The sequence below is a fragment of the Rousettus aegyptiacus genome, unplaced genomic scaffold (genome assembly GCF_014176215.1).
Source record: "Rousettus aegyptiacus isolate mRouAeg1 unplaced genomic scaffold, mRouAeg1.p scaffold_m13_p_5, whole genome shotgun sequence".
Taxonomy (NCBI): Eukaryota; Metazoa; Chordata; class Mammalia; order Chiroptera; family Pteropodidae; genus Rousettus; species Rousettus aegyptiacus.
In genome coordinates, this window is record NW_023416308.1 from 12,258,553 (window position 1) to 12,284,447 (window position 25,895).

Here is a 25,895-nt window from a genome sequence, read left to right on the forward strand (position 1 = left end):
TTAAATTCCAGATGAAAGAATTATCGGTTAAAATTGAGAGTTTTTCTTAATAAAAAATTTTAAATATTCGAATTTTTGTATGAGGAAGTTTTTAAGTCTATAAATGCAGTAGAAGAAAGCACAAAGGAAAGTAATCTAGTACATTTATCTAATGCATAAAAATTTTAAATATACATATGTAGTAGTCCTCCCTTATCTGTGATTTTGCTTTCCATGGTTTCAGTTACCCATGATCAACTATTGTCCAAAAATATTACATAGTAAATTCCAGAAATAAACTATTCATTAGTTTTAAATTGTGTGCCATTCTGAGTACCTCACCTCATCACATAGGTATTGTATCATCTCACATCATCACAAGAAGGATGAGTATAGTACAATAAGATAATTTGAGAAAGAGACCACATTCATATAACATTTATTACAGTATGTTGTAATTGTTCTATTTTATTATTATTATTAATCTCTTACTGTGCCTAATTTATAACTTAAACTTTTTCATAGGTATGTATGTATAGGGAAAAACATACAGGTACTATTTGCAGTTTCAGGCATCCCCCATAGATAAGGGGGGGATACTATATTCCTTATCATGCACCTCATCAGTCTAGATGTAAAAATACATCCTAAGAAAATATAAAAGGTCCAGATAGCTTACATAGAAATATTTAATCATTGCAGCATGACTTATAAAAATTGAAAGCCAAAGTCCAGCAAAAGGAGATAAACAACATCCATTGATGGAATATAATCCAGCCATTACAAATATTTGTTTGTGATAGAAAAACCTTTCAAAGTAAGTTTCAGCAGAGTGAAAACCTGCATGTACAATATTATGAACATACAAGCCTAGAAAAATACCTAAGATGGGGACAGTGAAAAACTCTAAGATATAAAACTGAGCAATATTATATTATTTTCCTTTTACTTGTCTGTTTGCCAAGTTCATTTTTTAATGAGTAACCTGACCACACTTTTAAGATTATCTTTAATCAGAAAAGTAATAAAAGTGTTAGAAAACAAAACCTTGCCCAAAATTTCCCTCTGAATTTATATTAATATGTCAAATATGGTGATCAGAGATGCTGCCCTGTGTCATGCAGAAGTTAAATCCCACCCAAAACTGCCCAGACTGGAGAGTGCAGAGAGCTTATCTTCTTCTCCTGGGCGAGGAGCACACCAAAGCCAAGCCAGGTGTGCTTCCTTCCTACCTTCCATAGCCCACCAAGGTGGAGTCAGTACGCTTCAGCCCGATCAAGTCTACTACCTGTTTATATGTTTCCCACAGTCTGACTTCTTCCAACTGCATCTCCATGATGTCATTTAACTCATTTTCTCTGTATTCTTATAAATTGGCAGTAACAAAAGTCTTAACAGATCATACCCTTTGATATAATTTTTCCTTTGTTTATCCATTCAATAAACTTGTATTGAGCATGTACCTTATGCCAGCAGCAGTAACAATAGTAGTCAAACTTCTACTCTCATGGAGCTTCAGATTCATTCAAGAGGTCTATGGTATGTTAAATGGTAAGTGTAAAGGAGAAAAGTGCAGTAGATTTAGGGCAGGCAATGGGTGCAAAGGTGGCCAGTGCCATTCTAGACAGGGTTGGAGGGAAGGTGCTCTGGAGGGGCAATGCTTGAGTCTGCCTCCCTCGGAGAGCAGAGAGGACTGCCAGTGTAGAGCCCTGGGAGGAGAGAGTGTTTGAGTGAGTTGCAGGAGCAACGCAGAGGCAGCCCTGGCAGCCAAAGCAGAGCGATCGAACTCCAGAGGGCTCATAGTCCAAGCCAGAGAGAGAATGGTGGGGAGAGGTGGTTATTGGCACCATATGTTGGGATTTGTGGGCTTTAGACAGGATGCTGGTTTCCACTGTGGGTAAGACTAGAAGATTCTGGGTAGAGGAGGGATATAATCCAATCTAGATATTAACAGAACCCCTCTGGCTGCTGTGCTGAAAACAGACTGAAGGACAGAGGCAGAAGCAATGAGAGCAGATAAGAGGCTATTTAGTAACCTTGGCAAGAGTTGACAACACCTTGGATAAGATAGGCCAGGTGAGTGGCAAAGAGCTCCTGTTGAGTCTGGAGCTACCAGCGTTGCTGGCAGAGTGCATATGAAAAGAGCAAGCAAAGCGATTCCATGCTTCAGGGCGCAGCTAGTCCTAGACAGGTGGACCTGTACTCATCAATGTGGGGGGCAATATGTGCAGCCCATCCTGCAAGGAGGTCAGGATTCACATTAGGACAAGTTTGACCTCTGCTCTTCATCCACAAGGAGTCTGTCCAGCTGGATATAGTGGGGTCAGGTTTCCAAGGAGAATTCTGGACTAAAGCTATAAATGTGGCAGCCTTCAGTGTACAAGTGGAAGTTGCAGGGTTGGGAACTGAAGCCTGAGATCAGACACCCCAAAGCTTAGGTGCAGGGAGAAGTGGAAGTGGAAGAAAAGCAGGTGGTGTTGTCCAGGGAACCAAGTAGACATCTGTCAGAGAAAGCGCTGGGTCAGCCAAATGCCGCACTTCTTAAACTGGAGACTTGGCCACGATGACTTGCTGGGGACTCTGCAAGAGCCTGATTGCCGCAAGTTCCAGAGAGGACAGGAGGGAATGGGAACAGCTGTAAGACACGTGACACTTCTGAGAAATGTTGCCCTAAAAGAAAGGGTAGAAACAGAGTGGTGGCTGATGCTGAGCTGAGATCAGAATGAGGGTTGTCTGGTTTGGTTTGGAAGCTAGAGAAAAGGACAGTGGTTCCTTAAGCTCATAGGAGTGATTTAGTACAGAGTGAAATCACTGGCAGGGGCTGGCTGGGACACCGACCTGGCACAGGGAAATGGAGCTGGGGTCATGTACGACAGTAGACTTGGCCTTGGCGGCTGGGGGTGGGGGAGGCACAGCCGTAGTGCTTGTATAAGGGCTCAGCTGGTTGTGTCTTTTTCCTCGAAGGTGGGTAGCCAAGTATTCATCTTGAAGAGCTGTTGGAGATTAGAGGAGAGAAGATAGGAAATGGTTGACAAGTAGAGAGTACCTGGACTAAAGGATTAGAATTACCAGTGCCATGAGCTCCTCTGGGGTCATTATCGTGAAGTTCAAGAGAGAACATTTGGCACTTGGGGTTCAGCTGTCTGTGTTTAGCTCTGCAGCCTCATGTGTGAGTCAGCAGAGGGCTGCTCTAAGCAAGACTGGGGTTTAGCTGAGCAAGTCTAAACTGGCACAACTGAAGGACTAAGGGTAAAGCCACATAGCTGACTCACGGATGGCCACCTGGGAGGAACATAGGCCAGGCTTACATGGGGGTGGTGGGCGAGAAGTTAGGGAGGGCGCTCAAAGAAGTGAGCCAGAAAGGGGAGGTGGCAAGCCAAGAATGGGTCCTCGTGCCAGGATCCTGGCAGGTGGCAGTTCTCAGACGGTGACTGGCTCTTGTCTTGAGGAACACTAAGTCACCAGAGCAGAGGAAGTTAAAGAAATCTAAAGCCGTCCAGGGATGAGGAAGATTTGTTGAAGACAACAAAGAAGGCCAGTGGGTGACCCATGGCATGAGAGTCCCAGTCTGAAGGCATTAAGTGGGGTGGCAGGGACTTGGGTGCAGGAGTGGGAGATGACAGCGAACGCACGCAGGAGCAGGCTGGTGGAGAGCAGGTCCGGCGGCCGGAGATATGTCATTCTCTAGGATCTGTGTGATGGCCCAGGCTCCTTTGCAGTCAGAAGGTCATTCACCTCCTTTGCAAACAGAAAATACCCCTGACACCTAGGAACTTCAGACCAGCTTGGGGAAGCCTTCCTGTTCACGGTTTCAGCAGAGATCCCCAATTGTTCGTAGGTTGGAGACCGCTGTTATGAGAATGGAATGTACGAGGCCGCCAAGCTGCTGTACACCAGTGTTTCCAACTTTGCCCGCCTGGCTTCCACCCTGGTCCACCTTGGGGAGCATCAGGCAGCAGTGGACAGCAGCTGCAAGGCCAACAGCACACGGACATGGAAGGAGGCAAGTGTGGGATCTCCAGGAGAGCACATCTGCCAAGCCTTCCCTCCTTGTCCTTCCTCCTGTACTCCACACTGCTGTGCCACACAGGGCACATCTGGATGCCTACCTTATCCCGGTGTTGGTGGGTGTCGCAAAGGCCCCATGTGCAATGCAGGTGCTCCAGGCCAGTAACCTGCACCTGCGATATTCCAGAAAAGCCACCGAGAAGGACCAGAGGGGTATGATATACCGTTTATTACTCACAGGGCAGAGAAGCTTTAGCAGCAGCTGGTCAGAGCTGCAGGAAAAGGCTGCCGCTGACCAAGAGCAAGGAGTTTTTTATGCACACAAGCAGAGGGACGGGTTTTCTCATTGAGCGAGCAGGCACCATCTCAGGAGAATGGGAGCAAGATTTGCTGCTTAGTTCCAGGAGAGGATAACGTCCATGGGAGCAGGCACTGCCAAAAGCACTTTGTGTACTGCCTTCCTTGGCTGCTGGCCAGGCTGCCATTAGTCTTCTGAGTATGTGGAGGGACTATGTTCTGAGTTAACCCTACCACACCAGGGAACCCCATGATGGACCATTCAGTTCCCATAAGCCATCTTAATAGCATAAAATTATCAATATTATAAGTAATATCATAACTTGAAATATTTTTTTAAATCACATCACCTTATTAGCGTAATCAGTGTCAGTTATTATTAGTCTCCTGTGGTAAATTGGTAGGGCAAGTTGTCTTGACGCTCTCTGAAAATATCAGAGTCATCTGTGAGTGGAAAAGTTTGTAAAGATGTGTAAGAGATTTAACTTCAATGAATCTCTGAAGCGTTGTTTACTAAAAGATTAAAATCAAATGTCTAATATCAAGACCTTGGTTAAATAGTGTATATGTTACACCTCTACCCTTTGTTTGAAATGAATGGGCAGGATTACAGGAGAGGATGTTCCAGTATTCTGTGAGAAATAATGTAAGTAGAATGTTTACTATAATTCCATTGCATGTGACTATGTGAGAGAGATCTGGTGGGTGCTAGTGTATATATCACACAGGAAATAGGGGGCAAAGATCATGTCTTGAGGTAACAGCTAATCTCTAGGTTGTGCCTTACCTACCATAAAAATGTATATGTAGCAGATAGGGAGGTAGGGAAACTTCATGAGAAGCTAGCTCTAATTGGGGCGGGCGGGGGTGTGTTTCTGGTCAGCCCTCAAGAAAAATGTAGTTCCAGGGCCCCTCTTGCATTTTTTGGAGTAGAAGCATCTTTCTGCATGGGGGGTTTACTCCCTAACACTTGTTATTAAGTGTACATATTATACAGTGTCTAAAACAAAAGCTCAGTTTAAAAATGATTATTAAAGCAAGCTTCTCCTGTGCGAATGGCACTCAGATGAACATGACAGTTATTCTTGAGCTTTGTTAAACCCTTTTCAAACAGCATACCTGAAATTCCAGCATCACTTTCTTGTCACCTAAACGGATCTCCACATCTTAAGGCTTAGAAGTAATGTAGGACCCTCATCTTCATGGTGTCAATCACCCCTGTGGCCTGCAGATTAGAAATGTCAATGTGTTTTCTCCCAGTCTCATGCAGCTCACCTTAGTTGTTTACTTGTTCAGAATTCAACTTTAAAAGCCCTGTTTGCCAGTGTTTCTGCATTTGCAGTTGCACCCCTGGTAGCCACTGTCATGGTGCTGTGCCCTGTCTCGGGACACTCATGCTCTCTGGCATTCTCTCCTAGGTGTGCTTTGCCTGTGTGGACGGGCAGGAGTTTCACCTGGCACAACAGTGTGGTCTTCACATTGTAATTCAAGCCGATGAGCTAGAGGAGCTGGTACACTATTACCAGGTAACTTAGTCTCTGGCCAGAGATGATCTCTGCTCCAGTGGAGATGACAAATGACACCTAAACACTGAAAATAAAGGGGCAGTCCTTCCCTTTGTATGTGTTACATGTGAAAGTAAAGATGAAGCATTGTCTCTGTGGGAAAGTCCTTTCATGTGCTAGAAAACTCTTCTGTATGTTAACTTAGCTTGGTGTGATAGATATCCTGGACCTCATTTTGTGTTTTTAAAAATATTCTCCCTTTTCTTGTGTCCTTGGACCTTCAGAAGCCCAGTCAGTGTGTGCACATGGAAACAACCCTTGGGTAACTTGCTGAGAACCCTGGGCCAGTCATGTAGTAGAGCCATGAACCCGAGGTCCCCAGAGGGTCTGATTATTGAGTGCTGGAGAGATAGGCATATGCAAGAGTCCGGGAGAGGAAACCTCAGGAGACCTTTGGAAGGGTGGAGGCTCTCCACGTTGGTGTTGTAGTTATGCTTTGCTACGGAGTAGTTGACACATATCAGCGTGTTCAAGGCCTGGGCTTCTACCCATGGGAGTCCGGAGCTGTGTGATCATACCAGGTGGGGTCAGTCAGGACAAACTAAAGGTTTGACTTTGCTCAGCAGATTTACTATTCCCATTGAACTTGAGCCTCTGCCTCCCTCACTGAGGGAACTTAGTCACAGGGCTCAGGAGGCCTGTGAGCCTGTGGAAGTCGGTACCACTGAGATCTAAAATGTCCAGCTAGGCTCGATGACTTTTCAGGATACGTGCTTTTTTGTTCCATAGAAGTATGAGAAGAATAAAATAAACAGGGAAAGTAATAAAGCAGTCTAAAGGCTAACAATAGAATACTTTATGTGTTCAGCAAATGTTTGAGCACCTACTGTGTGCTGGGCACCAGATAATGGTTATCAGTGAACAAAACAGAAAAACCCCTTATTCGGTTGAATTTACATTTCACAGGCTTGAAAGGCAACAAACATAATGCTCGAAGGTGATGAGTTACGGGGGAAATGGAGCAGATTTGGAGGCCGTGAGTGTCTGGGTAGAGTTTCATAAAGGAACTGTGAAAGTGACACTAACTGAGAGGGTGACATTGAGGAGAGACCCGGAGAAATCATGGGACCTGGTTGTGGAGATGTTTGAGGAAATGGTCAGCCATCAGAATGAGTCCAGTTTTTAAGAAGGGCCCTCAGTGGAGGGGGGATGGGGGAGCAGCAGAGGCCATCATGAATGACTCAGGCTGCCCTTGAGGTAGGGTGCAGGATCTGAAGGGCGAGGAGGCCTTTCTGGCTGGCATGCTGAAAATAGACTCTTCAGGGGTGGGCAGAAGGAGGGTCAGGTGTAGGCTGGGAGAGCAACTAGGGTGGTGGTGATGGAGGGGTGGGCAATGAGAAGAGATTAGGTGATGTTTTGAATATACCACGAACTTGATGTGCTAATGGATTGGGTATGGGGTGTGAGAGAAAAGTCAGAGATAACTCCATTTATTTTTAGTTTGAACTGGAAATAGAGAATTATCAGTGAACATGGGAAAACTGAAGGTAGAGACTGTGCAGAGGAAAGGACAGGAATTCAGTTTTGAACATAACTAAGTTTGAGTTGCCAGTTGAATGTTCACGTAGAGCTGCCAAGTTGGCAGGAGAGAATAAGGTCTGGTGTTCACTGAAGAAACCCATGGAGAAATAAAATGAGTCGTTAGCATAGAGAGAGCATGTAAAGACTGACTGCAGTTACCTGGAGTGAATGGAGAAGAGGCCAAGGACGGAGCCTGGCCTCCCACATGAGTTGGAATAAAGTAGGAAGGAACTCCAGAGACGTGACTTCTGAGCAGCCAGATTAATGGGCACCCAGGAACAGGTGTCAGCGGGTGGATTCTGCCACCAGGCAGGTGGCAGAAGGAGAACTGAGAGTAGAGGCCACTGGTGAATGTGAGTCCTGGGTGAAACAGCTTGACTGGGTGGGCTCTCAAGAACAGCTCCTTTGAGGAGTTTTTGCTGCAAAGAAGAATAGCAAAGTAGGACACGGGGTCAGGAAAGGGCATTTCGGGTTGGCAAAATTAGGACGTTTGCTGAAGGTGAGCTATAGAGAGGGATGTTGATGCCAAGAGAGAAAGTGGGGAGTTGCAGGCTCAGTGGCCGTGGTAGGCGGGAAGTGATGGGACCTAGCGCAAAAGGCGTACCTGTAAACAGAATGTGAGTACAGATGTTGGACGCTGGAAAGACATGGCATTTTCTTCTTGTGGCTTCCATTTTCTCAGTGAAGCAGGAGCAAGGTCGTAGGGTGGGGGCTACCCTACAGAACTTGGTTGGCCTCACACAAGGTTATCTGTAGAGGGTGACGATGGGAGTGAGAAGGGTATGAATAGTGCTCTAGGGTGGCCCTCGAGGTTCATGGTCATTACTGTGAAGGGAGCCAGGCACATGACCAAGAGAGAGGTGAGGCTGGACATAAGGGTTGCAGCCATTGCACACCTTCCCTCCCATGGGAATGGCTCTGACGTAGGGAGGCTGCAGCCAGGGGCGGTTACCCTGACCCCAAGCATGGCTATTGATCTGTCAGGATCGGGGCCACTTTGAGGAGCTGATCTCTCTGCTGGAAGCAGCCCTGGGCCTGGAGCGGGCCCACATGGGCATGTTCACAGAGCTGGCCATCCTCTACTCCAAGTTCAAGCCCCAGAAAATGCCAGAGCACCTGGAGCTCTTCTGGTCTCGCGTCAACATCCCAAAGGTAATCCAGCTCTCCTGGAGGTTCTGGCTGCCACATGCACACATGGCACCAGCCTGACCCTCGGCCATGGCCATCCCACCAGGTGCTGAGAGCTGCGGAGCAGGCACACCTCTGGGCAGAGCTGGTGTTTCTCTATGACAAGTATGAGGAGTACGACAATGCTGTCCTCACCATGATCAGTCACCCTACTGATGCCTGGAGAGAAGGGCAGTTCAAGGATGTCATTGCCAAGGTAAGAGCACCTGAGCACCAGCTCCTGCCAGCTTCTGCCAGGCCTGTTTCGGTGTGCCGCCCCGGGGCATGTTTGCACCTCTGCGCAGGAGGTGGTGATTCTGTCTGCACAAAGGGCACTGACACTTAGGAAAGGTAATGACTGGCCAAGGACCCCACAGCTAGGCTGAGGGCAGGTTGAGTCAGTGTGCCACTGCAGCCCCTCCCGCCCCTTCTACCCGGCCTGCCACTCCAGCCTCCCAGGACCACACTCTCTCTACCGTGCTCCCATGCTGGGCCCTTTGCAGCTGGACCTTGCTGTTTGCTCTTCCTTCTACTGTGTCAACTCAGGACTCCCAGCCGCAACCCTGTCTACCACTAGTTCTTGCTATATTTTTTTTTTTTTATTTTTCACTACCTGGCAATTTTTTCCTTCATATCTCTCCCCTCAAAACTGCCAGCCCCAGAGAAGTGCAGGCACCTTACAAAGGGACAGTAAATGCCCGCCAGATGGAGGCATGAGTCCAGGTCTGCTCCTGGGTGCCCATCCTTCCCAGCCATGGCCACCTTCCTGTAACCTAGGTTGGCTAAAACCAGCCACCAAAAAACTATTGGAAGGTGTCAGGCCTGGGTGCAAGCATCACACAGCACTGCTAGTTTGTTCTTTTGGCCTCTGGACTGCTTCTTCTCTGTGAGCTCTGCACACACAGTAGGTGGTAAGGGATGAAGCTCCCTGTCTTCTGTCCTCGGGCTTTTTGCTTTGAGTGTCCTCATTTTGTCCCAGTGGCCTTGAGCAAATAATTCGCCCTCAGGTCCCTCCCATTTGCTATCTACCAGTGAAGGGAGAAAGTTCTGACTGCGTGTTCATCCCACCACTCCCAGGGTGGGCCGTGGGCTCCTCTCCTCTGGGTCAGGGATTCGTTTGCCTTCTGTTCCAGCTGTGGCTGCTGAGGGCAGGCCTGGCTGTCAGGAGTTCCCAGCCAGACCTCAGCATCCACCTTCTCTGGGAGCTGTTAGAAGGAACAGTCAGCCCCAAGGTCATGCATGTCTGAGCTAATTGGCATGGTGGCATGTAAAGTCTGGCCACCTGAAAGGACCTCCTGCCCTGAGTGGGGTCTTCTGGTTGCTGGTAGAAGGGCAGGCAGATCACACGTTCTTATGCCCCAGCACAGGTGAAAAACATGCTGGAAAACCCATACCTGATCAATTCTAGGTGTCTTTTTTTACATTTAGTTCCTCTGATACCAGGATGCATTTAAACCTGATGATAAACTGTGGCTGAGGTGAGGTGGCAGTGCTTTTTATTTCTTAGAGGTATCTGGATGGCGTAGTTGTCCAGGCGGGTGATGCATCTCCTAAGCTGCATGCAGTCCACCTTGATGGCAGTCAGGATCAACAGATTATTGAGGAGAGGTGGAGGTCGGCTTGGAGTCCTAGGTCCAATGACACACTCACAGATGAGACCATGTCGTGTGAGACAGCAGTGTTCATGCAGCTGACAGCTGAGTCCTATTCTTAGTGTGACACACTGATGCCTCTGCCTCCCTGCCATGTGGGAGACAGACTCCTGTCAGCCTCTACGTGGAGGAGAGGCAAGGTATAGAACACTAGCTGGGGACATTGCCCACACTCTGGGCATATGAGAAGTGGTGTTTGGAATCCCCGTCACTGGGCTGGGCGGTGGAGGGCCAAGCACGGGCCTTGATGATACAGATCAGAGTTGTATCCCAGCTCAGCCATTTGTTCTCTCTGTGACTTTGGGCTGGTGTCATCACTGTGAACTTCAGTTGCCCCTTCCATGAAGAGGACATAATGTTTCCTGCCTGCCAAATGATCAGTGGTGATCTGCATATAATAGGTGCTTCTCACAGGTAGTGTGATACTTGTCAGGAGCCAGAGCATTCTGGCTGGTCACCCTTGAGCTCATGACAGAATCTCTGAGCCTCAGTTTTCTCTTCTGCGAAACAGGTGCCCTGTCCCAGGTCCAAGGCTTCATGGAGATAAGGTGTGTAACATGTGTGCCATGGGTATGGCGGTGGCTGTAGCCTCGCGGGTACTCCCATCCTGGTGCATTGCTCTAGAGGAGGGCACCTCATAATCACCAGTGTCCCGACAGGAGCAGCTGTCACTCTAGAGGGTCATGAAACCGCTGCATCCTTAGGCTACCAGGTGCCTCCACATCAGCAGCTCAGCCCAACACATGTCCATGGACCCGCCCACCCAGAGTGACTGGGCTGGCTTTTGTCCAGCATCACCACTGCAAAGGGAAGCGTGCATGGCAAATTGTACTCTGTTAAGCTGTCTATCTGGAGGGATATAGGGTACTCTGGTCATACTGTAGTGAAGGCCACATGGACTTGTTTAAAAGGCAGGGAAAGCAGGTTGTCCCATGCACCTCAAGGAGGGAACCCCTTTGACCACCATCACCTCTGCCTGCAGAGTGGCAGAGCCTCTCCAGGGATACAGGACACACCCAGGGAGAGCCACAGTGAGATGGGCCTGTCCTTTCACATGATCCTCTCTCATCCCACAATCATCCTACAAGTATTGCTAACAAGGACTCGCTAGTGGGCCTTAGAGGAGGCAACTTACCACCGAAGGTGAACTTGAGCCCCTTAACCATGCTCTACATCCCAACAGCCCTTTCTGCTTTGTCTAGCCTGGAAAGGGCTGACCTGGAAGCATGACTGGTTCCAGAACTCTGATGCGAGCATGCTTACCATAAAGGGTCACCACTCTCCCCTGCATCCATGGGGCAGGCACTAGGGACCCTGAAGCCCACTAGGTTAAAAACTGTGGTGACAGTGAGTGCTCTGGACTGAGGGGGCATGCCCAAGTCGGAGTGGAGAGGAGGGTGAGGCTGTCAGGGACCAGCGAGAGTATAAGTGACAACTAAGGCTATGGACAACTTCTTCCTCCACCTTTTGATCTGCAGACATTCCTGGGCCCAACATTGCTGCCAGCTCACCTGAACCTAGTGTGGCTAGAGGGCTCCTGCCATGCCCACCCCTCCACCCAGAATAGCTCTAGTATCTCATGCCTTGTGCACACCCCTGGGCCTCCACACACATCCTTCTAGAGGGCAGGAACTGCCTTGCTCTCCCCAGAACACCAGGCCCTGCAGTCAGCTGCCTGGAGAACAGCCTTCCCGGGGAGGAGCACAGGGTCGGCCCAGAGCGCTCAGCCCTCCTCTCCTGACCAGGCTGCCCAGTCTGAGGCACCGCTTGGAGAGCACTGGGGATGTGATAGGATGCATTGCTCACAGCTCAGCCTGAGCCTCCTGAGAAGGGCTGGGGAATGTCGCTTGGATAAATCCACATTTTGGTTCTTGGGTGTATTCTGGCTTCTTACCCCTCATTCATTCACCCAGCAGGTACTGGCTGAGCATCAGCCGCTTCAGATACAGGGTGGGTGCCAAGGTGAGGCACTAAACAAAGGCCTGCCTCTTCTTAGGGCATCAGGTAGCAGAAGAAAAATGTCACAGAGATAAGAAAGGGGGTACATTGGGAGGGCTGCACAATCTTCTAAGGGAGGGTCATGACCAGAAAGAAGTGCAGTAAATGTGCAGTATCTGAGGCAGTGATGGGGTCACGAATGGCATGGCTGACCCCACCTCTGCCCCACCCACCTGCAGGTTGTCAATGTGGAGCTCTATTACAGAGCCCTGCAGTTCTATTTGGATTACAAACCTCTGCTCATCAACGACCTGTTGCTCCTGCTGGCACCCCGGCTAGACCACACCCGGACTGTAGACTTCTTTTCAAAAGTGAGTCAGCCAGTTTCAGAGAAGCATGTATTGGGTCACGGTCATCTAAATGGTAGTACCTTAATAAACCATTTTTGCCATTTATCCCTGGATAACTTAAAGATTAAGTATATCAAACTGATAGAAGTTTCAGATACACCTTTGCATTCCGCTAAAATGTTCATAGATGAAATTGGCGTCTGCTGAGTAACCCAGGTGCCCTTTCTGCATGAGGGCACATAGGGCTGGCTGGTCAGTTCTACGTGTCTGGAAGGAGAGCTGGGGCTGGGCTGTACACACAGCCCATCAACGCATCATAGGACTCGCAGCCCAGCAGTGCAGTCCCCTGAAGACTCGTGTGAGTGCTCTAACCCTTCTCTGATGTCAGGCCGGCCAGTTGCCCCTGGTGAAGCCTTACCTGAGGTCAGTCCAGAGCCACAACAACAGGAGTGTGAATGAGGCGCTCAACCACCTGCTGACAGAAGAAGAGGATTATCAGGTGGGTGGGGAAAGGAGCCCTGTCAGAAGGTGGCAGTTCCTCTTGTGCTTCAGGGGCCATGACACTGGCCTTGGGTGCTCAGGAACTAGAGTCCCTCTCTGCACCTGCCAGTGTGTCCTCAGCAGGCTGCCATTGCACAGGAAAGGGTGCGGGTCCCAAAGAGCACTGCAGGTAGATAGGGGCCTTTTTGAGGCTGAGGTAGCAGCAACTGCCACTGAGTAATGTCCGGTGCTTGCTCCACCATGGCCCTCACCCACGGAAAGGCCATGTCCTCCTAGGGTTTGAGAGCATCTATTGACACCTACGACAACTTTGACAACATCGCCCTGGCACAACAGTTGGAGAAGCACCAGTTGATCGAGTTCAGGCGCATTGCCGCTTATCTGTACAAGGGCAACAACCAGTGGGCCCAGAGCATGGAACTCTGCAAGAAGGACCATCTCTACAAGGTCGGTCCCAGTGCCCTGCCCACACCATGTGCTTCCTGATGCTTGGCGCTGGGCGGGGACGGGGAGCGGGGCTCATGGTAAGGATAGAGAAGATGAAGTTAAGGCGACAGCATTTTTAGAACACTGGGTGAGAGGAGCAATCTAGAGGACCATTGTCGTTAACTTACAGCCCTCAAAAATTATTTGGATCGAAAGATGTGCTCTCACACGTCAATTCTTTTCCCAGCAGTTATTTGTGAGTTTCACTCTCCCTAAACACAGTGTGGCAGCATTCATTTTGCTTCAAATTTGCTTTCTATCGAGATTGTGGAATTAAAAACACCTAAGTTAAAATCATTTTCAAAGTACTTCTTTCTGCCCTTTAGTGGTGGCTTGGCACCACCATTGGGTCCAGATCCTGGTCCAGGCAGGCATCTGCTGGTCAGGGTGGGCTGCTGGAAAGATCCCAGACCCGGAAGGCATTACCATCACTGCCTGGCATCTCCCCAGTGGGGTAAAGTGCAGTTGCACAAGAGGGTCCTTGTGTAATACGCTGCATGGCTGAACCGATTTCCAGAGGTTCTGTGTGCCAGGAGCCCCTGGAGGCCACTCCACAGGCTATGAGCTTGACTTGAGGGTGTGACTCCCAGAGCTGTCCTCAACACTCCTGAGTACCTTCTTCAATACTTGACATCTGCCACCCTCTGCCCAGCACAGGCACCTTTCTCTCACAGCATATGGGCTGAAGCCAGAGACCCTTGACATCATGGCACGTGAGCTTCTCCCCAAGTTGTCACCTCTAGTTTGGGACTGTTATAGGACATCTCCTCACCTACAGTGATAGTGTTTGTGGTCCTCCCTAGGATGCTGACAGGGCCCCTGTAGAGGGAGCTAAGAGGCAATGTTGCAGAAGCTCTGGGACCACATGTCAGGGTTTCAGGTGCTGGCCCTGGAAGGCAGCAGCAGGGTTCTGACATACGGACAGGAAGCTGTACCTGGCCAGGGTGGGTCACAGCTGCCCTGTTCTCCAGTAGTATACACCAGAGTCTTGGATGCACAGGCTCCTCACAAATGGGAAGGCAATTACCAAGCAGTGCTCTGAGCCCATCCAGAGAGGCACCCATTCTCCTTCCGCCAGCAGTGCCACTCAGCACGGCGTGTGCCAGGAAGAGAGCCCAGGACAAAGCCAAAGGCAGAAAGTGCTTGGCATACTTAAAGCACAGTGGTTCTCAGCCAGGGGTGACTTTGACCTCCATAGGACATTTAGTTGTCACACCTGATGGTACAATGCTACATCTAGGAGGTGGAAGCAAGTGTGGTGCTAAAGAGCCCACGTTGCACACCCCCCACACACACATGTACAAGTGTCAGCAGTGTCCTAGTAGCGGGCCCACTCTGAGTGAAAATCCTGGGAGGTCACAGCATGCCACCTCAGGGATAATAAGAGGTCACCACTGGCTCTTGGGACAGTTGTGGAGCAGCAAGAAGCATGCTTTCCAGATTGCAGAGGTGGGGCGAAAGCACAATGGGCAGTCAGCCACCAGGGGCGACCACCTCAAGGTATGTGCACTCTACCTTGGAACCCAGCTGAACAGAGAGTCCGTAACTGGGACTGCTGAGGAACAGCATGACAGGGAAGGTGTCAGGACATGGGCAGGTGAGAGCTGGGGGCCCACACTCAGGTGCACCGACAGGCAAGAGATGCATGGGCCCCTCATGCCCACGAGTGAGGAATAGGTGCCTGCAGAGGTGAAATCACAGGCCAGAAACGGCAGGGCAAGGGGCCAGCGCGGGGCCCTGTCAGGAGCTAGCAGTTGTTTGGGAGGAGGTAAGGAGACTGCCCTTCTGGTGACATGGCCAGTGTGGTAATGAGATTTCAGAGGTGTGGGAGAATCCCAGAGTCCAGCTTGGTTCCAGGCTGTGGGAAAAGGGCACAGACTGAGAGGTCACCTGTAGGGCTCACTGCACCTGAGCCCTCTAAGAAGCTGCCAAGTTCTGGAAATGTCCACTTCCTGGTGATGTCGGTCGAGGTTGTGAGAGTTTGTGAGACAGTCCCTAAGGCCTGTGCAAGGAAGGAAGAGCCCACTTTTAGGTACAAATTGGGTTTGAAGACAGACCAGTCAGGAATAGGGCCAGCTGGACTGGAGAACAGAGAGCAATGCATTGGCATCAGAGGACTGGGAAGACGTGGCCTGAAAATGTCCTAGAGCTTTCAGTTGAGTCTCCACTAACTTTGACAAAAAAAAAAAGAGAGAGAGAGAGACATGGTGCCTTTGTAGAAACAGGGTGGGTATGAAGTAGAACTTGCAAACAGAACAGCAAGCAGGGGGAAAGAATTCTTCCTGGAGGAGGGTCAAGGGGGGTGCCATGTGCTAGCATACAGGGCTTTGGGTCTTGTGTCAGTCTCCAGAGGGACCTGAGAGCCTCATGTCGGAGATGACCAACCAGGTGGGCTCGAGGATCAGTGACCGTGGCAGCAGTCACAGTTAGTGTGCAGCCAGATTGTGTTTGACACTAGCTGCGCCTCTTATCAGCTGAGTGTGCAGAGGGTGGCCGTGGAGACTGATGCAGCCGACACACATCTTGGTGACTTAGGTTATTCAGTTCTTACCATGGTGTCAAGAAAATAGAGGATGGGTGTAAAATCGCTAATTTACTGATGACTACTCACTGAGTGGGTATGATTTTAAATTATGTTTTAGTCTAAGAAATTTACAAGCATAAAAGAAGTGATTAGGGATTTTTAAAAGACTTATATATTAGGTAAAAATGGCAAGATGCTATTTCTTGAACACTAACCATGTCCCTCGTAGCTGCTCCATGTTGAGTCTGAAAGGACAGAACTGGCCGTTGGCCCACGTACAGCAATTCTGGCTTTCCCAGCAGGCCCTGCTGATGCTGTCACCAGTCCCTCTGCATGCCATCAGGCTCTGAGGCTGGAGCCTGTTTCCCAGGGCACGTGCGCTGTGTGTGCCACCTCCCTCTGGGCAGTTCAGCAGTTCTGTGAGGGCAAGCTTCCAGGACCACGCTCAAGGCCTTCCTCAGCCCTCCTGGAGGTGGTACTTCCTCGACTAGAGGGCAGCTGAGGCACAGGCAACCCTCTTCAAGTGAAAGGAGGGCCTTCATGGAGCTTGGCACTGCTCCAGTGTCCTGCCAGTCCAGAAAGCGCCTCAGGTGGCAGATGGCAGGGCAGCTGAGCTGTGCATCTGCCTTTGTTACAGGACGCCATGCAGCATGCTGCAGAATCGAGGGATGCTGAGCTGGCTGAGAAGTTGCTGCAGTGGTTCCTGGAAAAGGCAAGCGGGAGTGCTTTGCGGCCTCTCTCTTCACCTGCTATGACCTGCTTCCCCCAGACGTGGTCCTGGAGCTGGCCTGGAGACACAACCTGGTGGACCTGGCCATGCCCTACTTCATCCAGGTGATGAGGGAGTACCTTAGCAAAGTAAGTACCTGCCCTGTTGTGGCTCCCTGGCCCCTGACTGTGACTCTGTCCCTGGTCTGCAGAGGCCCATTGGGGGCCAGCCCAGTTTGCCCAACCAGCCAGGTTGCCATTGGAAGCGGCCTCTTGCCTTCAGGCTTGAGTGGTTTTCTTGCCAGTGTTAACCTCTTCTAGAAAATCACCATGGAGAGTGGGCGCTGCCAAGAACTGAGCACTTACCCTTGCAGTCGTTCTGTCACACACCACCAGGAGGCAGGGCATGCAGTGTACTAGCCCAGGACCTGGGGCCCAGGGCTCTATGAGGGCCACCTACCTCTCAGCACCTGCTATTGGCCAGTGGAGGAGCACTTAATACAGATGTTAACACAGATGTGAGCCTTTAGCACCTTGACAAGGGAAGCATTCATCCCCTCTATAGCTCCAGACACTGGGGTTAAGATCCAAAGCTGACAGGTGAAAGGGGGTGCTCAGACCCACTTCTCCCTGGCCCAAGGGCCATACTCATGTCTTGGCACATCACTTCTGCTACTTTAGATGTCACTTGGTGTCCCTAGTGTCCCACTCTGGCTTTCTCTGCAGGTTAATGAGCTGTTTAATGATGTGGCAGTGTTTGATTTTAACTCCTTGTGTGTCGAAGCCCTAGGAGCCACTGTCTAGGCCCTAGATATCCTGCTCCTTCCTCACCTCAGTCCAGGTCCCATAGAGGGAAGAGGAGAGCACAAGGGGCTGGCATCAGAGCTCTCTGCTAGGTTCCTGGCACCTGGCCTGATCTGTCTCAGAACTGAGTGCACATGGGGCATCATTATTTCTTCTTTCTTATCCAAGTGCTTTTTCAGGGGTCCCAGACACACAGTTGCTGTCACTCCACTAGCACAGTGCTGTCTGCCCTCTGTCCCCCACGGCACCACTTCGCTCTGTTCCCTCTCCATCTGTCTGTTTGCACCAGTCTGTGGGCACTCCATGGGCAGCACTTGGTGAAGCCTCGAGGAAGGGCAAGGTGCAGCTTGTCCTCAGATGGCTGCCACGGCCCCTGCCACTCAAGTGGTGCATCCTCCTTGCTAAGCAGAGGGTCCCAGGTGTCAGATGGCTAAGTATTCTTAGGAGGAGTGGGCAGCCTGGACTGCCTGGAAGTAGAAACCACTGCATTATCTTGGTGGTTTACCTGTGTCCAGAGGAGGACTCAGCCCTGTATAAGCCATGGCACACTCATAGGCTGTAGTCACAACCTACTGCTCCAGTGCACCTGGCAGCCAGGTACCCACTTGGAAAGTACTGGGCTGGAACAGCAGCTGGGGTTCATCAGGGCCCTATCAGGCACTCCCATCTCCACCTGGTTATAAAGACTTCATCTTGTAGAGTGAGGCAGTGGTCACTGCTGGTACAGCAGTACCCCCATGTGCCTCTCCTCAGCTCTAACTCTCCTGAAGGCTATGTGCTTGCCTCCCAAATTCACCTCCAGCCCCAGACTGCATGTGGCCCATCAGGTACTCACGTGCTTTTGCCTCTTGGCAGGTAGACAGACTGGATGCCTCAGAGAGTCTACGCAAGCAAGAGGAGCATGTGGTAGAGCCTGCCTCTCTCCTGTTTGGTAGGTGACATCCCATAGCCTGTCCCCTGTCTCCTAGGGTAGGGAGGCAATCCACACTGTCCTTTTCCTTGCTGGGCCTCAGATTGAGGCGGAAATGGACAGGGCAAGAGATGGAGGACCAGAATAGCTACCAGGTGTAGAAAAGGTCAGTTATCCAGGAATGTTGAAGAGGCACCCACTGTTCTCCCTGCTTTAAGGGCAACTGCCTTCTTATGCCTGGCAACTAACTGTCTCGTAAGCTGCTGCTTTGTGCCACCCTGCCTGACCCCTGACAGCAAGGCTATTGTTGGCTTTGCACTTGAGAGCCTGCCTGGATGGCCTGGCCATTGAGATGGATCATTTAATGTCCATTGCACAGAGAGGCTATTGCGTCTTAGAGTGCATTTGCAGCACTAACAAACACAGGCCCGAGGGTGTAATGTCAGCACACAGCATGTGAATCTCCCACAAGCTGTGTGCTCCTTAGGAGTCATTGTGCCCACTCTCCATTAATGCCAATCTGGTTTTTTTAGATGTTGATGGGCATGAGTGAAATCTACCCAGTTGAGCTAAGTAAGTGCCCCAGTTGGGAATGAGCTTACCCTCTAGCCCGGTCAGCCTCTGGGGCTGGCCTCACCACAACAGCTCCGCACAGTCCTTGCTTCCAAGCACCTGCTCTCCTTTCCTCAGCCTCTGGGTGGTCTGGGCTGGTCTGCAGCCCTGCTTTTTGGACCCCTCGCCACTCGGGGGCAGCAGGAGCCCTGCTCACACTCTGCTTCTCCCTCTGCAGGCCAGCAGCTGATGCTGACAGCTGGCCTTGCTACAGGTCCAGACCCTGCCAGCTTCCCCTATGGCTATGCCACTACTCCCACCTTTACCCAGCCTCCTGTATACGGCTTCAGCGTATAGTGGGTGCTCAGTGGCAACCCTCCTTCTACTGAGTTATTAACCTTTCCAAGGAGTATGGACCCCAGGAGCACAGAGGACCCAGATGAAAGGCAGGGACACCTGGATGTTATTTATTTTTGCTAGGGTCCAATGATGGCAGCCACTGAGCCATCCCAGAACGTGGGGAGGTCAAGACTACCCAAGAAGACCAGCTCTAGACACTAGACAGGGAGGTCGACTCAAGTCTCCAGACCTTCTGGCGGGAGCCAGACATCCTGGGGAGTTCTTGTCTGCGTGCAGTCCCCGGTGGGGTTCACTCCGCACTGGCAGAGCCACCCCCAGGTCATTTTGCAGACGCAACTGAACAGACCTTCTTAACATGGCTCTGAGCCTCCTGCGGATCATGAATATTAAAGTCAATTTATCAAGGCAAAGCTTCCCTGCTTGGTGCTGGTGTGGGTAGGAGGGGACAAGTGATCTGCTGGGACCTCCTGGGGCGGGGGACCTACGTACGCCCAGGAAAGCTGCCCAGGGGAATAACAGCAAGGGTGTATTGGGGGTCTTTTCCCGACCGAGTGCACTGCACGGAGCTCTGAATCCTGCAAGGGGAGCGGTAACCGCTCTGCCGATCGGTGTGTTAAGGCTAAATCCTCAAACAGCAAGAATGGGGCTAGTCCACGTGTCTTTCCACCCCATTCTGTGTGGGTCTTGCCGCTCACGGCAGTCGTGGGGATCTCGAGCCCGCGCCTTCCCGCGCCCGGCTCCGATCCTAGCCCAGGCGGACTTAGGAGACTGCACTTTGACCCACAGCTCTGGGCCAGGCGCAGTACCGCCTCCCAAGGACCCCGCCTCCCGCCCCGCCGCAAGTTGTCAGGAGACAGGCCTCGGCCATTGGCTAGGCTGTGATCCTCGCCCCGACCTCAGTTTCCCGGCTGACATGGGGCGGGGCGGGGCGGGGGCGGGGTCCTGCTCGGACCACGCGGGGCGGAGCCCGGGAGCTGACGCGACCGCCCCGCCCCCGGATTTAACCGGCTGCCGCCACCGCCTCCGCGGACAGCGCCGAGCGCAGGAGGCTCGGACCCGCGGCCCATGCCGGCCGCCCCGCCTCCCGCCTCCCGCCTCCCCGCCATGACCGGGCCACGCACTCTGGCGGCCGCTGCGCCCGAGTCCGGAAAAGCCAAGCTGACGCACCCGGGGAAGGCCATCCTGGCAGGTGGGCCCCTCGGGGACTTAGACCCCTGCCCACCCGCCCCACAGCCCCAGCCGCGCTTCCGGGCGGGCCACGAACGCCAAGGCCCCGCCCCACTTCCGGGTCGGGCCGGGGGCGCGGTCCTGGCTAGCGGGACTTTTCCCTGCTTGTCTCCCCTCCATGCCTTGCCCGGGCAAGGTGGGGCGGGGGGACCTGGGTGGGCAAAGTCCAGGACGGGGGAGGGTCCCGGGCGGCGGCGGGTTGAGCAGCCGGGAGGCGGGGGGTCTCAGGGTCCAGGTCCCTGATTCCCGCAGGAGGCCTGGCGGGCGGCATCGAAATTTGCATCACCTTCCCCACCGAATACGTGAAGACGCAGCTGCAGCTGGACGAGCGCGCGCACCCGCCGCGCTACCGGGGCATTGGTGAGCAAGGGGCTGTGGCACGGGGCTCTGAGGGGCGGGCCCTGGGATTGCGGGGCTCACTCACCTCTTCTTCCCCCAGGGGACTGCGTGCAGCAGACGGTCCGCAGCCATGGCGTCCTGGGCCTGTATCGAGGCCTCAGCTCCCTGCTCTACGGTTCCATCCCCAAGGCGGCAGTCAGGTGAGGCGGGCTTGGGGCTGGGGCAGCCATAGGAGGGGACACGGGCAGCGGCAACCCCCCTCACACCACTGCCTCCCGCCCCAAGGTTCGGGATGTTCGAGTTCCTCAGCAACCACATGCGGGACGCCCAGGGACGGCTGGACAGCACGCGGGGGCTGCTTTGCGGCCTGGGTGCGGGCGTGGCCGAAGCCGTGGTGGTCGTGTGCCCCATGGAGACCATTAAGGTGGAGAGGTTTCCTGCAGCTTCCTCCAATCCCCAGCTGGGACTTGTGTGCAAGAATTAACCCCCCACACACCCTTCCCCCACCCCCAAACACACACACACGCCTGCCCCCAGGGCTGAAGGGGACATCCAGGGCCTTATAGCCACCCTGATAAAACAGGAATCCAACCAGGCCAAAGCATGCAGAGGAGAGCAGAGGTGGCGGCGGCTGGAGTAGTCTGTGCCCCGTGGAGACCCCACAGCAGGGAGGGCCCAGCAGGAGGGGGGGCAATGGGAATTGCCTGAAGGGCTGGGTGCAGGAGGCCTGCAGGATGGGCCTCCTCTGGAAGCTGAACTCTTATCTGGAAGACAGTGGGAAAATGGTAAGTTTTATAAAAAACACATTAACAGAAAATGTGTTTGCTGCCAAAGCTGTGGGTAATACCAAGAAATATAACTGCAGAGGCTATTTAGTGAGGGTGGTCCTCTTGTGTCTTTGCCCTCAGGTCCCACCCATAGTGGCCTTGGTGCCTCTTTTTCCAGGTGGAGAACTTCACCTCCAGCCCTGGCCTGACCTTGGTGGGCTCTGAACCTGCAAGTCAGGGGGCCAAGTGTGCCCTTGTGACATCTGGGGGCCAGCTTCCTTGTTTCCTTTTCTCAGGTGAAGTTCATCCATGACCAGACCTCCCCCAACCCCAAATACAGAGGATTCTTCCATGGGGTCAGGGAGATTATTCGGGAACAAGGTGAGCCACTCAGCCTTTCTCGTCAGGTAGGGTCAGGGACCTCTGCCAGGATGGGAAGAACCCACACTTCCCCTTCCTGCCTGGGCGCTCCTGTATACAGCTTCCTCCAGGCCCCAGCTGGGGCCTGTGTGTAAGTGTTACTCCCATGCCTGCCCCCAGGGCTAAAGGGAACATACCAGGGCCTCACAGCTACCGTGCTAAAGCAGGGATCCAACCAGGCCATCCGCTTCTTCGTCATGACCTCCCTGCGTAACTGGTATCGAGGTGCGTCTGCGGCCCTAAGACCCCACCTTCAAACATTTTAGGGCCTCCCTGCAGGGTGCCATCCTCACCACCAGGGTCGCCAGCTTCATAGTTCTGGTCCATGCTCCTCAGCCTTCAGAGCTGTCCCCTTTACCTTCCCATCACCCTCTGACTGCAACCCCCACTCACATCCAGGGGATAACCCCAACAAGCCCATGAACCCACTGATCACTGGGACATTTGGAGCTATCGCGGGTGCAGCCAGTGTCTTCGGAAACACTCCTCTGGACGTGATCAAGACCCGGATGCAGGTGGAGTGGAGCTGGAAAGGGAGAGGGGAGCTTGGGACAGGGGCTGGCTGCTGAGTCCTGTATCATGCTGGTGTCTTGCAGGGCCTAGAGGCACATAAATACCGGAACACTTGGGACTGTGGCTTGCAGATCCTAAGGAATGAGGGGCTCAAGGCGTAAGTGGAGGAGGGACAAAGCTGTTGTCTACACCCCAGGCCCTCCCTGGGCTTCACCCTAAACCCCTTGCCCGTCCCAGGCCATCCCCTGGAAATTGTTACCTTTAGACCCCTGTTCTTGCCCTTCCAACATCTGAACTTGTCCCCACTGTCCAGGGGCATGTCCTTACCTGACTGACTCCTCACCTACGTCTTTCTCCCACCCTACTGCAGGTTCTACAAGGGCACTGTCCCCCGCCTGGGCCGGGTCTGCTTGGATGTGGCCATCGTATTTATCATCTATGACGAGGTGGTAAAGCTGCTCAACAAAGTGTGGAAGACAGACTGAGCCCCAAGGGTCTGCATGGGGCCTCTACCAGGCGATCCAGACCAGCCCCCTCTACCCTTTCTCACGATTCCAATGCAGTCGTGCCAAAATGTCCCCTTCTCCTGTCCCTCGCACTCTGTGCCTGGGTCTGTCCCCTGTGGCCATTGAGTCCATGTGTCATAGTACTGCATCCATTGCATTCTGTATGATAATCCCTTTGTGTCCATGTTTCCAGCTGAGGCTGGGTGTCCTTCTGGCCTGTGAATCTGTGCTCACTTGTCCATGTGATTACTTACGATCCACGTGCCTGTGTTTCATGTTCTGTGTTGTGACACTGTGCCCCACTTCCCGGGGTGCCCGTGTGGCCTGGGTCCACAGCCCTATAGCCATGGCTCGGTCCCAGCCCGGTGCCTTCCACCCTGGGCAGCAGGGGCACCCGCCCCAGCCTACCACAGCTGCCTCTGGGCCTCAGCCTGGCCTCACTGCATTCCAGGGGCTGCATGCCCCCCGCTTTTCCCGCCACTGGCCTTAACTGGTCCTTGGGCCCTCCCTCCGCCTGGGACAGGATGGCACCCGCCACTCTCAGGACCACCCTCCCAAGGCAGAATAAACCGGATCCTGTCACAGTCTCCTGTCCCTGTATTGGGCCCATTTTGGGGTGGGCAATAATGGCCACTCCTCTGTGAAGATCAGGCCTACCTCTCACCCAAGGATACTGGGCAGGGTATAGGGAGCCAAGTAGTAGGCAGGTCTGAGCTCCATCTAGGCTTTGTCTGGCCTGCGGCTAAGATCCTATAGGATTACCTGGAGGCAACACTGGGCAGAGTGGAAAGCTGGCCCATGCCCCTGGGAAATGATGCTCCTGGGCTATTGTCTGTCCCTGACCTGTTGCTAGGCCCGCCTCCTTCCTGGTTTTTCTTAAAGGGTCTGTTTGAGGGGAAGTGCTTTGTGGGACATTGAATTTCTGGTTCCCTGAGCCTGTGAGCTTGGAGCCCTTCCTCTATTCAGGCTGGGAGGCAGCTGACCTGGAACAAGAGAGAGAGGATCTGCCTGACTGGTGCTCTAGGGGCACCTGACTCCACAGCCCTGAACCTCAGGAAGGTATCCCACTTGGGATCTTTTCAGGCACAGGTTGGAGCCCAGCATCCCATGGAAGCCAGAGCCCTGAGCTGTCCTTGGGATCCCTCCTCTTCCCCATCAGATTAGGAGCTGGGAACCATAACCCATGATCCAAGTGGGGGAAATGTGAGAGCAGGATGGGAAAAACCAGTACCCTCGGCTGAGTGGAGACAGAAGGTTTCTTCCTGTCCAAGTGACTCCATGGGTAAAAGTCATGCAAGGGTTTGGCTTAGACTGGAAAATAACTTGCCAATACGAGGTCCCATCCCTGGAGCTGCTCATTTTAGGGGTGAGTGCCCCACATAGCACTGGGGCCTGGGGATCCAAAGAGTCTGAGGCAGATCTGAAAGCCAAGTGTGGACTTAGGGGGCAAGGGGAACATGGTTTTTGAAAAGTGGGCCGTGTGTTCTCGGTGTTCACAGACTTGCCAATCTTTGCTGTGGTGGAAGGAAAAGGACCCAGCCACAGAGTTTATCTGCCCACGGGACAAGGATGATCCGCCACTCCACATATACACCAGGGCATGCAGGAACCCTGGAGGGGCACCAGGACTGGAACCTCAACCCCAGGCCACCAGCTCAGCCTCAGAAGCTGTGCTGTAGGGATAAAAGCAACTGGTAGACAATGATGGCCCACAGCACAGGTTAGAGGGGTAAATGGACCCCCAGGTACCTGCTCTCCAAGCTGCAGCATTAGTAGGCATTAGCAGGCACAAAACCCTGGCCTTTCATTTGTTCACTGTGTGACCTTGGGTAAATCACCTGTTTTGTAATCTATGAAATGGGGTGACAGGAACCCACCCTAGTGGGTCATGAGGATGAAATGATGCGGTTCCTGTAAGGTGCTTAGAACAATACTTAACAGAGTAAGCTGGCACGTGGTAGCTTTTTCTTGGGGTGCAAGAAGTAGTTTGCAGTCTCCAGAGGTTCCAGGTAGTTCCTAGAGCAGGCAAAGCCCAACAACTGGGCCCTGAGGGGACTCAGTGCCCCAAACACTGACCTCCAGGGATGGCATCCACTTATTGACTGCACATCAGCACTCCAGAGTCCTGTCCCTGTCCCCCTTCACAAGAAGGTACTGAGGCTGCCCTTGGCCAAGAGTAGGGCCTGGGAACCTGCACCCAGGAGCAATCTTGACCCCATCCCTCTCTCTCTCTAGGAAGGGCAGAGACCCTGCCATAGCTCTAGGGTCCCCACTAATGCCACGCAACAATGTGGACAGTGGGTAGGTGGCCCAACCAGAAAAGTGAACTGGATCTCAGTCTTCTGGGACTGTGAGCAGAGTTGCTCCAGTGGAACGCCTGTGTTCACACATTGCCTCAAGTAGGGAGCCTCAGTTCTTAGAACTGAAGCTTGAGGGATGGGGATGGGTGGGGAGGGGTGTCCTACATGCAAGGAAGAGCTTATGGTGTCTGGGCTAAAGGCCAACAAGGCTGGAGGGAAGGGAACAGATGGAGAACAGCTGGAGATGCAGGTAGGACCCTGGAGGGAATCCAGCTGCATTTAAGCAAGACCTCAAAGGTGGCAGAGAAGAGGCCGGTGGCAGGGACCAGTGTAGACATGAGGCCCCTGGGACTAGAACCATTGCCTGCCCTTGTGACAGTGGAACAAAGGGACAGAGTGATAGGGGCAAACCCTCAAGTCTAGACTAGATTTCCAATCTGGTCATGGGCCTGTATTGAAAAGAAGGCAGCTGTGTCTGCCTATCAGAAGAGATAGGAGCTG

General features: G+C 52.5%; 2 protein-coding genes across 2 annotated transcripts in view; both read left to right on the forward strand.

Annotated features, from left to right (window-relative positions):
* Positions 1–20,169, forward strand: part of CLTCL1 (clathrin heavy chain like 1) — a 104,306-nt gene extending 84,137 nt beyond the window's left edge. The window contains 11 exon segments of the mRNA XM_036220954.1: positions 3,818–3,982; positions 5,703–5,810; positions 8,355–8,522; positions 8,605–8,754; positions 12,367–12,498; positions 12,866–12,976; positions 13,255–13,425; positions 16,626–16,698; positions 16,701–16,846; positions 18,356–18,431; positions 19,201–20,169. Coding sequence (XP_036076847.1) covers positions 3,818–3,982; positions 5,703–5,810; positions 8,355–8,522; positions 8,605–8,754; positions 12,367–12,498; positions 12,866–12,976; positions 13,255–13,425; positions 16,626–16,698; positions 16,701–16,846; positions 18,356–18,431; positions 19,201–19,319 — 1,419 coding nt within the window. The 3' untranslated portion in view covers positions 19,320–20,169.
* A 180-nt stretch (positions 20,170–20,349) lies between these two features.
* Positions 20,350–24,399, forward strand: SLC25A1 (solute carrier family 25 member 1). Its single transcript, XM_016120201.2, has 9 exons — positions 20,350–20,511; positions 20,802–20,909; positions 20,989–21,088; positions 21,174–21,312; positions 21,952–22,036; positions 22,196–22,300; positions 22,475–22,590; positions 22,672–22,745; positions 22,959–24,399. The coding sequence occupies exons 1-9, from the start codon at positions 20,388–20,390 to the stop codon at positions 23,071–23,073; spliced, it is 966 nt and encodes a 321-aa protein (XP_015975687.1). The 5' UTR covers positions 20,350–20,387; the 3' UTR covers positions 23,074–24,399.
* Positions 24,400–25,895: the final 1,496 nt, after the last annotated feature.